The 13,229-nt window shown below is 40.8% G+C and overlaps 2 protein-coding genes across 2 annotated transcripts in view; one reads left to right on the forward strand and one right to left on the reverse strand.

The window, feature by feature from the left end:
• CCDC158 (coiled-coil domain containing 158) overlaps nt 1–7,926 on the reverse strand; it is a 32,383-nt gene extending 24,457 nt beyond the window's left edge. Inside the window, 6 exon segments of the mRNA XM_062625001.1 lie at nt 550–622; nt 960–1,287; nt 1,545–1,654; nt 2,060–2,803; nt 4,920–4,956; nt 7,531–7,926. Of these exon segments, the coding sequence (XP_062480985.1) occupies nt 550–622; nt 960–1,287; nt 1,545–1,654; nt 2,060–2,380 (832 nt within the window). The 5' untranslated portion in view covers nt 2,381–2,803; nt 4,920–4,956; nt 7,531–7,926.
• Nucleotides 7,927–10,042: 2,116 nt separating this feature from the next.
• SHROOM3 (shroom family member 3) overlaps nt 10,043–13,229 on the forward strand; it is a 144,004-nt gene continuing 140,817 nt past the window's right edge. Inside the window, exons 1-2 of the mRNA XM_062624983.1 lie at nt 10,043–10,266; nt 10,817–10,862. Of these exons, the coding sequence (XP_062480967.1) occupies nt 10,838–10,862 (25 nt within the window). The 5' untranslated portion in view covers nt 10,043–10,266; nt 10,817–10,837. The remainder of the gene's footprint in view (nt 10,267–10,816; nt 10,863–13,229) is intronic.

Below are 13,229 nucleotides of genomic sequence, written 5' to 3' on the forward strand. Positions count from 1 at the left end.
AATGATATTTTCCAGTATTCAGAAATGTAACCATTTTGATGTCCTATTGTGAATGAAATGTTATGTATTGAGTTACTGACCCTTTTATTTTGAACAGGTTACCGTATAATTCAGGTGGATAGCTGGGGAAATTAGGACTTCTTGAAGAGGGAAGGATAAAGTTCTTAGTGAAATTAATGAGAAAAAGTTGAGGCAGCTACCAAAGTGGTTGATTTCAATCTTTTCTTTCAATGGTGGAACTAGTCTCCCAACAAATTCTAGATGTCCACCTAGAAAATTCGGGTGTAGAGATTCTTTCGAAATAGTAGGTTTTGATGCAGTGAATAAAACAGGAAATTGTCAGCATGGAAGGAAAAAGCAACAGAAAGTCAAGAGCAAAGAAACATCTGGAGTTTAACAATTATTAAGTCCTCAAAAACTCATTGCTGCCCACCCAGCCCATCATCACCCCCCACCCTCAATCATCATCATCAGAAAAGAGCTATCTGTGGAACATGTGAGAAAACATCTATTTATGTTATATTAATAAATAAATGTAGAACAGGTACCTATTTTGGTGTTGCTGAAGCAGTTGTTTTGGGGTTTGTGAATCTTTTTTCAGTGACTCAAGTTCTTCTTCTACCTATTGCAAATAGACAACAATGCTAATGCCTACAGAAGAGACATTCGAAACTGTAGATTTCAAAGTGTGATTTCCTTCCTTTTGCTGCCACCTTAAACTGTGAAACCAGTTACAAGTGGTTAAATTCTGGCAATAAATCCCTCAAGTTCGGGATAGTGTAAAAGGCTGGCAAACCAGCACCTGCCATCTTAACTGCAAAGTAGCATTTGTATGCCTTTATGCCATAATAATTTCCTTCAGCTGCTTTAGATGGGAGGTCACAGAGTTATCAAAAATACGTTCTAAAAATACCGAACATAAAAGTCTTGGAAGGAAAAGTATAACTTTCTTCACATACCAGGGCAACCTTTTCTTTGAGGTATAACACCTCTGAGTCTAAATATTGCAGTACGTCAGCAAGTCCTGTGCTCAGGCTGTGCATCTGTTGGCTAGTAATATTCTCATGGTCACAGAGTTTCCTGCCTGTGCTGTCTTCGTAGTCCATGAGGATGCCACGGATTTCCAGAAGTACTTCCTTGGGGCTGTGGACCATCTTTTCCAGATGTTCAGTTTGGCTGTCAGCCTCCCTTAGCATCTCCTCCTGCAGGCGGCTGGCAGCTTCCAGTTTTTTAATAGTAGTTTTCAGCTGTATTTTGATATTCTCTTGGCTCTGGGATTCCTTTTGTCTGTATTGGGAAAATGAAGAAATAATTTAGAAAACAGAATTCACAACATGGATTTTTATCCTGAATAACAGGTATAATACTTACGCTGATCAACTGCCATTTTTTTTACAGTTACATAGTAAGCCATTTTCTAAACCAAGGTACCACAGTCTCATCGTCGTCATTCCTGAGGGCAAGTTTCTCATTTAAGAGATGTGGTGTGCCTCTCAAAGCCCATATACACACTCCTCACAACACATCTGTCCTGGCCTTCATACCTAGCATCCTGAAGCGCATCTCTTTCCAATTGCACTTCCATCAGTTTGGTCTGCAAATCAGCAATGATCAACCTTAAATTGCTTTTCTGTTGCTCATGTAGCTCAGTAGTCTAAAGGAGGAAAAAAAAAAACAAAAAACACTAAACCAACTAAAATATTAAATAACCTCCACTGTCACCCCCCAAAAAAAAAAGAAAGAAAAAAAAAAAGAGGCTGAGAGCAGCAAGGGTATGGGAATCAAATTTTTTTAATATTTCTTAGTTAACTTGCTAGTCACACTGTGCTGTCATGGACTGACTATGCATGGAAGACTGTTACAAGGATCATGCCAACATTACTACCCATTGTCTATTTCTGTCAAACAGCACATGGGAATCATGATGGCCAAGTACAATTTACAGCAGCCAAGTGGATGCTCAAAACAGTGCTGGTGAAACTGTCCAAAGACTCAGCAATGACAAAAGCAACAAAAGCTTGCCTGTATTTTAAGAAGCTGCCCCAAATTTGCAACTCACTTCATTAAGCCTCTTCTGAGCATCTCTGCCTTTCTGCGAGCATTCTTCTAGAATGTTTTCCATGTGTTCTTTGCCAGCACCACTCACATTTTCTTTCTCAGAATCGGTATGTATTTCATATTTGGAACAGAAGACATTATTGGGTGGACTGCTAGTGGTACTAGAACAGGCTGAGCTTTTCATCACTGTGCTGAGAATGGAAGAAGCTGAAACATTCTGGTTGCTGAGAAATGGACTAGCAGCACCTGAAAGGCAGATAAATTTAACTGCTGAAGCAAAAGTCATACATGAGAATAATCCATTATTTGTACAACTGGGCATTTGTGCCTCTTAGTGCCTACCAATGGTACAACCTAGGAATCATCTTTTCTAAGTAGAACAAATCCAGCCAATTCCAGGATCCCCCACTGGCTGTGTGAACCTGGGTGTTCAGAGAACACTTCAGAGCTGCTCTGCCTTTACCTTGGGCTTGTGCCGACAAGAGCTGTTCAAGACACAGGGCCTAAAGAGGATTCAACTTGAAATATGTAACATGAACTTCTAAATCACATAACGGTCTGCAATGTTTATAGTAATTTATTCCCAAATCTTCTGAAATCTATTTAATACTTGCCCACACTAGGCATATTGCCACTTGGTAAAGATTCCTCATGACTCAAAGAATGTATCATTGATTCCACCATGCATTTGGTGGTTTCTTTGTGGAGTTTCAGAGACTCTTTTGGCTGTTTTTCCAGTCTCTCCCTGCAGAAAAGCACATAAAAACATTTGCTGAAAAGGCAGGACTGAATACAGAAGAGTACCTGACTGCACGCCATCACAAATTAAACCTGACAGGACTAACTGAAAAAAAAAAGTGAAACGAGAGAATTTATTTGGCAACACTGTTGTACTTTCCTGGTTTGCGTGTGTATTTGGCAACACAGTGACACATCTTCAACTGCTGCAGCTCCACTGTAGTCAACTGAACTATTATCTTTTGCCACTGGCAGGCATAATCTATTAAAGTCCAAAGAAGTAAAGCAGCATTTCATCAAACAAAGAGAATTAAGTTGGTTTACCTTCTGAAAAGGGATTTCCCTTTATTTACACATTTTTTCTCCTAGCTGGTCAGTAAAATAACTACCTTACTGAGACAAAGCTGGAACTGTATGGTCCATCAAACCCACAGAAATCTATCAAATACTTCATTTGCAGGCATGATAAGACACATCTAAGAGAACTTAGAATCAAGAGACCTGTTCGGCTGTATAAAACCTTGCGCACAGAAGAAAGGAAGCCGGTGCACCATCTGATTTTATTAGACTTGATCGGGCATCAGATAATTTGCTACATTCCTGAGGCGGAGTCAGGGAGCGGGGCGAGGGGGTGTGTGTGTGTGCAAAGAAAGCAGGCAGATAAGTTAAAAAAAGGCAAAATGAGTTTTTCTGACCAAAACAGAAAGAAATCCATCTAAGTGAGAATAATAGACAAGTTTTGGCAGTTCAGCTCTAAGCAGTAAAGAGAAGAAAACTAAGAGGAAACATGAAGAAAAAATAGTCGAGGGACAAACTGGAATCTGACATTGTGGAAAAACAGTTTAATTGGCAAGTCTACAGTTGAGGGAAGACAATGAGATCATCAAGGAGAGCAGCTCCCTGTCATTGAGCATCAGTACTCTTGTGTGTACATACCAGGACTGTGACATTCACAAATGACCAAATTACAACATGCACAGTTGATTTCTGCCCACACAGCACTTCTTTTTCACAATAAAACAAGTCCCTACGTCTGTGCACTGCACTTGTTATGCTGCCTCTATGCAGCTGTATCAAGGCATCCTGATAAACCTTAATTTTCTTTCTGTGACATTACTGATGAAACAAGATCAGAAGACACTGAAGCAAACAGAACTGCAGAGCATAGGGAAAATCATCCTGAGTTTGTAACTCTGGAACTGGGAAGAAGAGGCAAGGGTGGAGGTTCTATCAACACTTCCCTGTTATTGTGGGGTATAACCTAAATGTGCAAACAGGTTAAAAGAATGACTATCCAAACACCAAAGACTAATAAACTTGACAGTTGGGACAGATATTTAGATTTAGTAAGTCTTTACATTCTAATTCCCTGGACATTGCGATGTACTATGCAAAAATGCCGCTTTTTCCTCACCATTTTTCTTGTGACATCTGCCACTAGTCACTGTTGCAATGAGTGCACTGGTGAGATTACACTTCAGCCTGATCCATCAGAGTCTCAGTGAATCAGTAAATCAAAGCTTTGGGGAGAAAAATACAATCCCAATTCTTCTCTGCTGGCAAGTAGTTTTCAAATCATTAATTATCCTTCTTTGGGAGACACTTTCAAATATTATATAGAATCATAGAATATTATATACATAACTGTACACAAAAATCACTAAATCCAAGCACTACCTTCTGGGGAAAAAAAAAACCCAAACACTTAAACCAGTAAAAATCACTGAATTTCACAAGTATCACTTCTCCAATGCTGAATAATTCTGAATCTAAGAGTAGGGAGAATCATAGACTCCTGCAAATTCATTCCAAAGGACAGTGCTATATATACTGCTCTTTGTGCAGAAATCCCATTGCCAGTGAAGAACTCATTCCTCCATGGATACAAATTCAGCTCACACACAAATTACATCATGCAGTGTAGTTCATCCTTCACTTGTAGTTCATCCTGCCTTGGGCAACCGTATCCTTAAATTTTGTGTTCACACCTTCCCTATCACATTATTATAACAGACTACACCTTAGGAATCTTCTGGCTTCCATTTTCATAAGTGTGCTGTTTAGTACAATGAGAACAGCAGGTACAGGAATTTATCTAATAACAATTAAAATCTGTGTACTACCTTAATTCCTGGATATTCTCATTCATTGTAACAGCACCTGTGGAGAAAGAGATGTCTCTTTATTTTCTAACATATTAAAAATCAACTTTATGTAACAAAAACTAATTTTCCCACCTAATTTTAACACTGCAGGAGGAATTAAATGATATTCAGGGAGACAGTTTCTCTCCTTTTTAAAGTCTTATGCTTTGTTTTGCAGAATGAACACAGATGCAGGCTTTTCTAAGTACTTGCCTGCTAAGTTTTGCAATAATTAGTGTCAAATCACATCCATAACCACTTTCTTATGATGTTTCCAGATACAGATTTTTTTCTACAAGAAACCAAAGATGAGATTTCGATAAACATCTGCATTGACCTTGGCTACAAATGTTGTCTATGCCAAACTGCTCGAGTAAAGCCAAACAGACCTTTTCCTCACCAACGTGCTTTTGGAGGTATGTCCAAAAGAAAAGAAAATCTTGAAGTCTAGGGCAAGTCTAGACTTGTACATCTCTAGTTTTGGGAATGCGATTGCTATTAACAGTCCCAAATTACACAGCTAATATATGTGTTGGGGGACAACTCTGTAAACCTCAGGGGCAGAAAAGGAAAAATGAAGAAAAAAATTATTACTCAGGAGTAGCTTTGAGCCAGATGGTATTGATGAGGTTTTATTTGCCTTATCTGATTTTTCATGGGTGACTGGTCCCCTAGAAGACATAGGACTATATTGTAAATGAAGAGGTAGCTGTGGTAGCAGTTTCCACACCATGGCCTATTTAACACCTTCAATAAACCCACTAGACTGAAAAAGACCTCCGTAGGTGCTTCCTAAGGACACATAATGGAGAAAGCAGAATTCTGAGAATTCCAGACCCCAATTCTGAGTACCAGAAATACTTCCTTAATGGGAAAACACTGCCTCCAACCCTTGCATAACCACCCCTGGAAAGTTCAGCTCTACCACGATGACAGGCACTCTTCATAAACTATGGCTGCCTTGCCACTTCCTCTCCCTGGCTGTGTTTTCCATGAGTAAAATGAAGACAAGGCTGGTTATGGATCTCCTCAGCGGCAGTAATGGTACAGACCCGACCAAGTGCTGACAAAATGCCCACCGCATGCAGCCACCTGCCTTTCCGTGGTGGGAAACGAAGGACTTCCAAGTGTTCCTGACCGGCCTCCCCAGGTCTGTTCCAAACTCCTTTAAACCTTCATCAACCCTCCACATTGCCGCTCCAACGGGCTTTGTACCTCATAAGGGCATTCACCCGCTATCCCATCCCCAGAGAGGCCGCTCCCTCACACTGAGGAAAAGTGCCTCGCCCCTCCTCCGGTCTCCTCCCCCGGAAGCAGCCCTCCCGCGGCCGAGAGCCGATCCGAAAGGAGCCGCTCGCTTCATCCTGGCGTAGATCCAGGTAAGTTGCGGTGGGGATACCGGGACCGAGCGGCAGCGGGGTGTGCCCCTTCACCCTTCCCGTTGACCCCAACATGGCTGCTCACATGTGCCCCCCTCAGGCGATGGGCGCCAGAGTTAAAGCGCCCTCGCGGCGCTGGATGGTGATGGCAGGTGGTTTAATGATGCTGTGCTTGAGAATGGAGATAAAAATCCCCTCGTAAGAGGGTAGGAGAGGGCATGCATCATCTTTTCCATGGTATTTAGCCATCAAAGTATCACATACTGGGGGGTGACCATGACCCAAGTTGGGGTGAGGAGACTTCCTCCTGCCAAAGGCCAGAGGGCCAAAAGCCCTCTTCAGAAAGCAATATTAAAAAAAAAATGTGATTTTCACACCAATATCTTCAGAGATGAAACGGTTTTGAATTCCCAAAAGTAGTTGCCTGATAGGCATTCTCAATTCTTGGTCAGAGACTGAATGCAGAATCAAGAAACTATCACTTTATTTCAGGAAAGAAAATGATTTGGGTGTCTCCCCTATTTTGGATCTTGATTCGTGGAGTGAACATGCAGGTGTCAATTGTCTTGTCTGTCTTTTCAAGTTATTCAGAATAGAAGCCAACAGCTTATACCAGACACAACATGTTACAAGTTTCCAGGAACAGGTGTATAAACTGGGCCCAAAACAAAATTATCAGAGAGGTGGAGAACTGAAGTCTGCGCAAACTCAGGAGACAAACATGTATGCTTATATATTTAAATAACTAAGAAGAAAACCAGATAACATTTCCATAGCAACAACACACCATTTTAATTTACAAGGGAAGAAAACTATTCACCTAGTGCTAGAGGACAAACCTAAAGATGAAAAGTGCTTTTACATGGGCTACTTTAAACTGAGCAAAGAAAAGCAAGAATTAACTGGATGAAAACAGACCTTTTGTCTCCACTCTCCTTACTGAACTGCACCCCAGTTTTCAGTGCATCAGTGGCAAAAAACATACACAGAGGATGGCAAACAGCTCGCGGAAAAAAAGTCTTTTTATTGCAACCCCCACAAAAAGAGGCAGCATTGAAAATATATATCTTATTTCTACCCACAGAGAAAAGAGGCAAAGGAGTTTATAGGTAAATATGCTATACAATATCCTGAAGCCAGATTTCAGCACTCCAACAGCCCTGGGTGTTAACAAAGCATGCAAACTGATCTGGGAGGCAGCCTGCACCTACCTCTGACAGACACAGCTGAGGTTTGTTTCTCCTGTTTTTTGAATGATTCATTGAGACTTGCTTCTTGCCGTGGGGCTGGGAGGGAGGGGGGCACTGATCATCTCCCATTCACTCCTGCTTTTGCCGTGCTGCAGACTGCACATCCGGCTCCCAAACCCAGAAGCTCCAAGGGAGCCACCTGCCCCTACCCCCTTCGCTCGACTCGGTAGCCGTGGGAACAAACTCCTCCCTCTGGAGCTGGTCATGTGCGTGAAGGGAAGCCAGTAAACGCTGCCCCCAGTGTCTTGATTTCTTTGCAAAGTGACATTCAAAGGCCTGCTTCAGTGGGAAACTCGATAGCTTTTCCCCATCAAGGCCCTGGTGCTGTGATTTCTGGGGAACGTTGCCTCTCCTAGCAGCAAGTGCCTTTTTTGTCTAGTGTTTCATGGGAGTCCAGGTCTCTTGAGCATTCCAGCCTCTGCAGCTTTCTGCCTCTCCTGAAACAGCAGTTACAACCTGGGGACAGAGTAGTTCTTTCAGGATGTAATTCCCAAATAACTTTTTTTCTGTTTTAGGAATATCTGTGAGAACAAACATCTAAGTATCACCATAAGTTTACCAGCAAGATACAAATACAACTGTCTTGTGTTTAAAATAATCCATTTCTTCCACAGAGAGGACTATGAAGTGTGCAGGGGGAATATAGCTTGAGAGGAAGGTAATTGAGTAATATATGACAGTAGAGGCTATACATCAAAAATGCTTTGGTCATGCCCACCAGCTATGTCAGATTTGGTTAAAGGCATTAATAATGGTTTTACCTGTTAAATAATAATTTTATTTTGGGGATTCCCCCCCCCAAAAAATTAATCTGTTGAACCTTCCATGTTTCTTCATATGCCACATATTAAACATAACAATATATAGAGTTTAGCCTTCTCTTACAGGATGAGTTCAGACACAGGGCTGCATCATCAGAGCTCGATGCAGTGTTCGTCCTTAAATAAGAGCATCTGGCCATGGTGCCTCAGGTGACTTTAGCCGTAGTCCATTTTGCAAGTAAAAATTGCAAGAAATAGCTTGGCACAGAAACCTCTGATCTAAGCAGATAGGTGTATCTAAAACTGACCAATTGTGTACCCAACCTGCTAGGGTAAAGACAAATACTACACAGCTGCTCAGTTAAATGAGGTGATGGCTGCCCTGAGCATTTTGTGCTGGTTTCTTTTTCTAAAGTGTGTAAATGAGTCTCAACAAAGGAAAGCCCTTAGAATAATAATACTGGATAATTCCATGTGATCATGGAGTCTTTTATTAATTTAATGTTAGAATGAGGACTTTGATGTCCCTGCTTTTGTGCATCTTATTTAGTCTATTCAGAGTGCAAAATGGCCTGTTTCTCCGGAAAGGCTTACAGTAATATATTGAAAATCAGGGATTGTTATTGCTGAAGTGTCCTCAATGTTGTTACAGGTATAATGCTTGTGTAACAACAACAACCTGTATGTTGCAAGGTTTCAGTGTTGTACTGTGCTGTCTCTTTTTTGATTCCTGGTTTCTGATTCAAACTCTTGGTTCAGTAGGGTGATTACCTTTGCATTACATCAGATAGATGAAAACACATACTCGGAGAGAAAATCTGCAATTCTGCAATTCAGATACCCTGAATTCACCTCTTTGAGTTGTGGCAGCACTTGTACTCTCCTTGGAGGAATGGAGCTATTCCTCACATTGACCTGTTGCTTTTCAGTTTGCTTTGAGTAACTGAGGAACACAGAGCTATTTTGTGCCAGAGGCAATACTATATGGAGACACTTTTTTGTGTTCCCCAAAGAAAATTCTTTATTTTCAGACTTTAAAGACAAGGGCCTTTTCCAGCACAAAAGGGATGCAGATTCATGGATTTTGCAGCTTACTTCTATTTCTCAGCTTTGTTCTTTTCTTTCACTCTCAGATCTCTTGTCTTTTCCTTTCTGTCTTATTTTTCATATGTCACCTCAGGCCTGTCCAGAAAAGCAGGCTTATTCTGTGGCCTGAAATGAAGACAAACTCAAATCCAACCTGGAATCTGAACAGAGCTTCACTTTTTAGCCCTAGGAATGTTTTTCTCTGGCAACAAATGTTGAACAGTGGTAACTGATAGCAATCCGTTTGGGCCTGTACGATGTCTTAAAGTGTGTTCCTTACTATAATTTCTTCTTTAAGATGCAAGACTGGCATCTTGTTTGAGATGTAAGACTGACATTCCCTGCCCATGGCAGGGGTGTTTGATCTAGATTATCTTTAATGTCCCTTCCAAACTAAAACATTTTATAATTCTAAGATTTTACAGAGTTGACTGGATGGATATGTTACAGTCAGCTCAAGTTGGAGGTAAGATAGGAAAGCCATATTTTCTATTTATCTGCTTCTAATTTTTTTTACATAATAAATCTTCAGGAGAATTGTTATCCCAAGAAGAAATTATTCTCTTCTTAAGGGATCCTGGGCTGATTCAGGTGGGTTAGGTCTTTTGGCCTTTGTGTTTTGTTCCATCCTACTGCAGATTTAGGTGAATGGCTTCAGGTTTCAGGGGAGATAAAGAATCTGTGGCAACTGGTCCTTGAAGGCTGACTTATTTAAAATTCCTGAAGCTCTTCAGCTTATACAGAGCCCTTTCTGGAAGAAAAAATAAGTTGTTCTGTGATAAAACCAGTGAGCTAGGAAGAAGCACTGCTTTCATTTTTCAGCCTTTTCATGCTTCTTGTATGACCAGAAGTAAGTCACCCATTCCCTCTGTATCTTGAAAGGTTCAAAGACCCACATTTCTATCCCCTTTTGTCCACCTTGAGAACACTAAATATAAATTCTCTCAGACAGGGGTGTTGCAAGCCTTTTCCTTGCTCAACAGGAGTTTGTGCACAACTAGGAATAGAGAAGACTCCACAAGCAGGAGCGAATGCAAGATGATCAGTGTCCATCCCTTCATCTTGGACTTTTTGTCAGCCTGCTTGTAATGACAGTTTTCTGCCAAACATGATATATTGGGTTATCAGTTACATTTATGCTCTTCTGATGTCCAACTCTGAGCTATTTTAGCATGTTAATCCTCCTCAGAAGTCCCTTCAGGACAGATAAGGGCTGCTTTATTTTGTAGAACTTCTCTTTAGAGATAAGTTGAGATAAATTTGCTTCCTCTGAATGTACGGGATATAATTAATCAGCAGGTACATTTGAACTAAGCATAATTTTTAATTGCCCCAGCCATAAAGGCAGTAACAAATGCATACAAATTCTAGGAGCTGAATTTCCTTTGTTTGATTTCTAGGTTTACCTTTAATCTGACCTAATGATGTGCCAGCTCGGGGACCCAGGTAAGATCAATAACACCACTCTGAATAAGATTCTGCCTCCTTTCTGAAAGGGAAAAACATAGCAAATGGCTGCTAACTAAACTGTTAAATATTTGCCTTTAAATCAACGAAGTAAACTAAAAATTGTGACAATTTATAGTGCCAGCGGATAGGGGGCAGCATTGCTCTTATGAACTTAATTTGCGAAAGACGCTTGGAATACTTGCAGGAATTGAGGAAAAGCCAGAGCAGGCACCAGGAAGGAGGCAGTGCCTTTGTTAATGATAAATGTAGGGTTTGATCATGAACACTGAAAAGTTAAATCGTGGGAATTTCTTCTGGTTTAGCAGCGCAGTACTTGACAGTTGAGGAGAAGGGTTATGACATGAGTCTATTTCAAATGTATTTTCTCTTACACTGGAACCATATAAAATTTTAATTCAATTATGTTGTTCTGCATGGACAGCACTTTTCTGAACTTTTTGGTCTTTTCCATTTCACCGCAACAGTATCTCAGCTCTGTCCTGAGGGTACTCCTCGTAGAATAATTTCTTTCTTGTAGCAAACAGTTGTAAGCTGTTTGTGCTATTTGAGGTTCTTGCCAGAGGCAAGATGAGGAAAAAACTTTGTACTTCATACTTTAAAATGTCTACATGTAGGTGAATGGTGAGTATTGATTTACTTGTATTCAGCACTGAAATCTATTTCTCAGAAAAAAAAGAGTTTTCAGCTAAAGCACAACAATGCTCATCTCCATGTCATTAAAAATCTCACTTCCTTCATCATTACTGTTATCTCTAGTGTTCAAAAAATCCATGTGTTTCTTGGGGCATCACCAAGATGGATGGCCCAGTTTCTTTATGAGAAATGAGTAACACAGATAGGAACTAGATTCTATGAGCACCTGATGGGTTTTTAGCTCCTATGTGGAATAAGAGCCTGCTGAGAAAGCAGCAGAGTATCTGACAGTCCTTTTGGGGTACTGATATTTCCTTAGCTGATCATGGGTTTCTGATATGTGTAAGCACCTGTATGTGACCTTTTTAGAGCTGAATTAAGTATAAACAACTAGTAAATCTGGACGTAGTAGGGGGATAAAATTACGTGCAGGAAAATGTAAAAAATTTGATAGAATGATTGGAAAAAATGGTGTTGGATTCAGCACCTTAAATGAATTGCAGCTCTCGAGGAGAAGAAAAACTGTACCTCGGAAATTATGTTGGTAACTGTTCAACGTCAGCCACTGTAGGCACTGGGAAAAATACAGCTTGTGCTGAAATTCTGGGGTCTGCAGACAGGTGCAAGTGACCAACGTTTTGTACTGGAAATTGATAGAATCCAAAGAAATACCTTAGCATGTTAACAGGCTGGCATGTTCTTATACAGTCTCCAGTAGTCCTGATAGCTATGGATAAGAGGATGTATGGCTCCAAGAGACAGCTCCCAGAGCCTTAGCCTGGCTCTGTAATGTCTGTGGAGGGACAGAAATGAATTGCTGTTTGTGGTGACTTGGAATGAGCATTTGTGGTGACTTGGAAGGAGCATTTTTGCAGTGAAACACTAGGAGAGTAAAACTACAGAAATCTAATTTGACTCAGGCAAAACTGTGAGTTCTGGATAAAAGGAATGGGTGAGCCCAACCAGGATGTGAAGCTAATGAACACTCAGCCTGTGGGAGGGAAGCAGGTGGTACAAAGCTCAACATAAGCAAGGACTGAGGATCATCTACCATAAAAAATAAAGGGAGGGGCTCTCTCTTCTGAATTCCTTTCCATGGCTATTGGGAAAGAGAGCTGGGATGCATGGAGCAGGTAGAAGACTCTAGAGAAACTGTAACATCTTAAAGGGGATGAGAATGGGGCAGCACACAGGGCATGAAAAAATGCAAAGATTTCTGGTTTGGAATCACAGCTCCACAGTTTTTCCCCCTCTTCACAACTTCCAAAGCCCAAAGGAGAAATGATGCACATCCTAGGCACTAAGATCAAAAGTTAGGGTCACCTTGAAGGCACATGCACTACTATTTGTCTACGCAGCTCTGCCAGCAGAAAAGGGAGCAGCCTGTGGGCTGCCATCTCTGTCATGCTCTTCAAGGGCTGATAGAAAACAGAAAATATTTTTAACACCTTCGCTGATGTCAACACCGTTTGAGTCAGACCCTAAGTGTAAATGTATATGTGCAAGAGCAGATGCACCCACATTGATAAATTCGACAGTAGTCATTGGTAACTGCCAAATTAATAAAAGTATCTGAAATTCTTAGTGTTATTTCTTATTCCATACGCTGAGAAAGCACCGACCTTTTATGACAATTTAAAGGAGGGAAAGAAGCTGATAGGCTTTGTGCAGAGGAAAAGCACTTTAATGAGAGCAAAATTATCAGCAGTG

This window comes from Pezoporus occidentalis, unplaced genomic scaffold (genome assembly GCF_034315485.1).
Source record: "Pezoporus occidentalis ecotype Australia unplaced genomic scaffold, CSIRO_AGI_Poc_V1 ctg275, whole genome shotgun sequence".
NCBI lineage: Eukaryota > Metazoa > Chordata > Aves > Psittaciformes > Psittacidae > Pezoporus > Pezoporus occidentalis.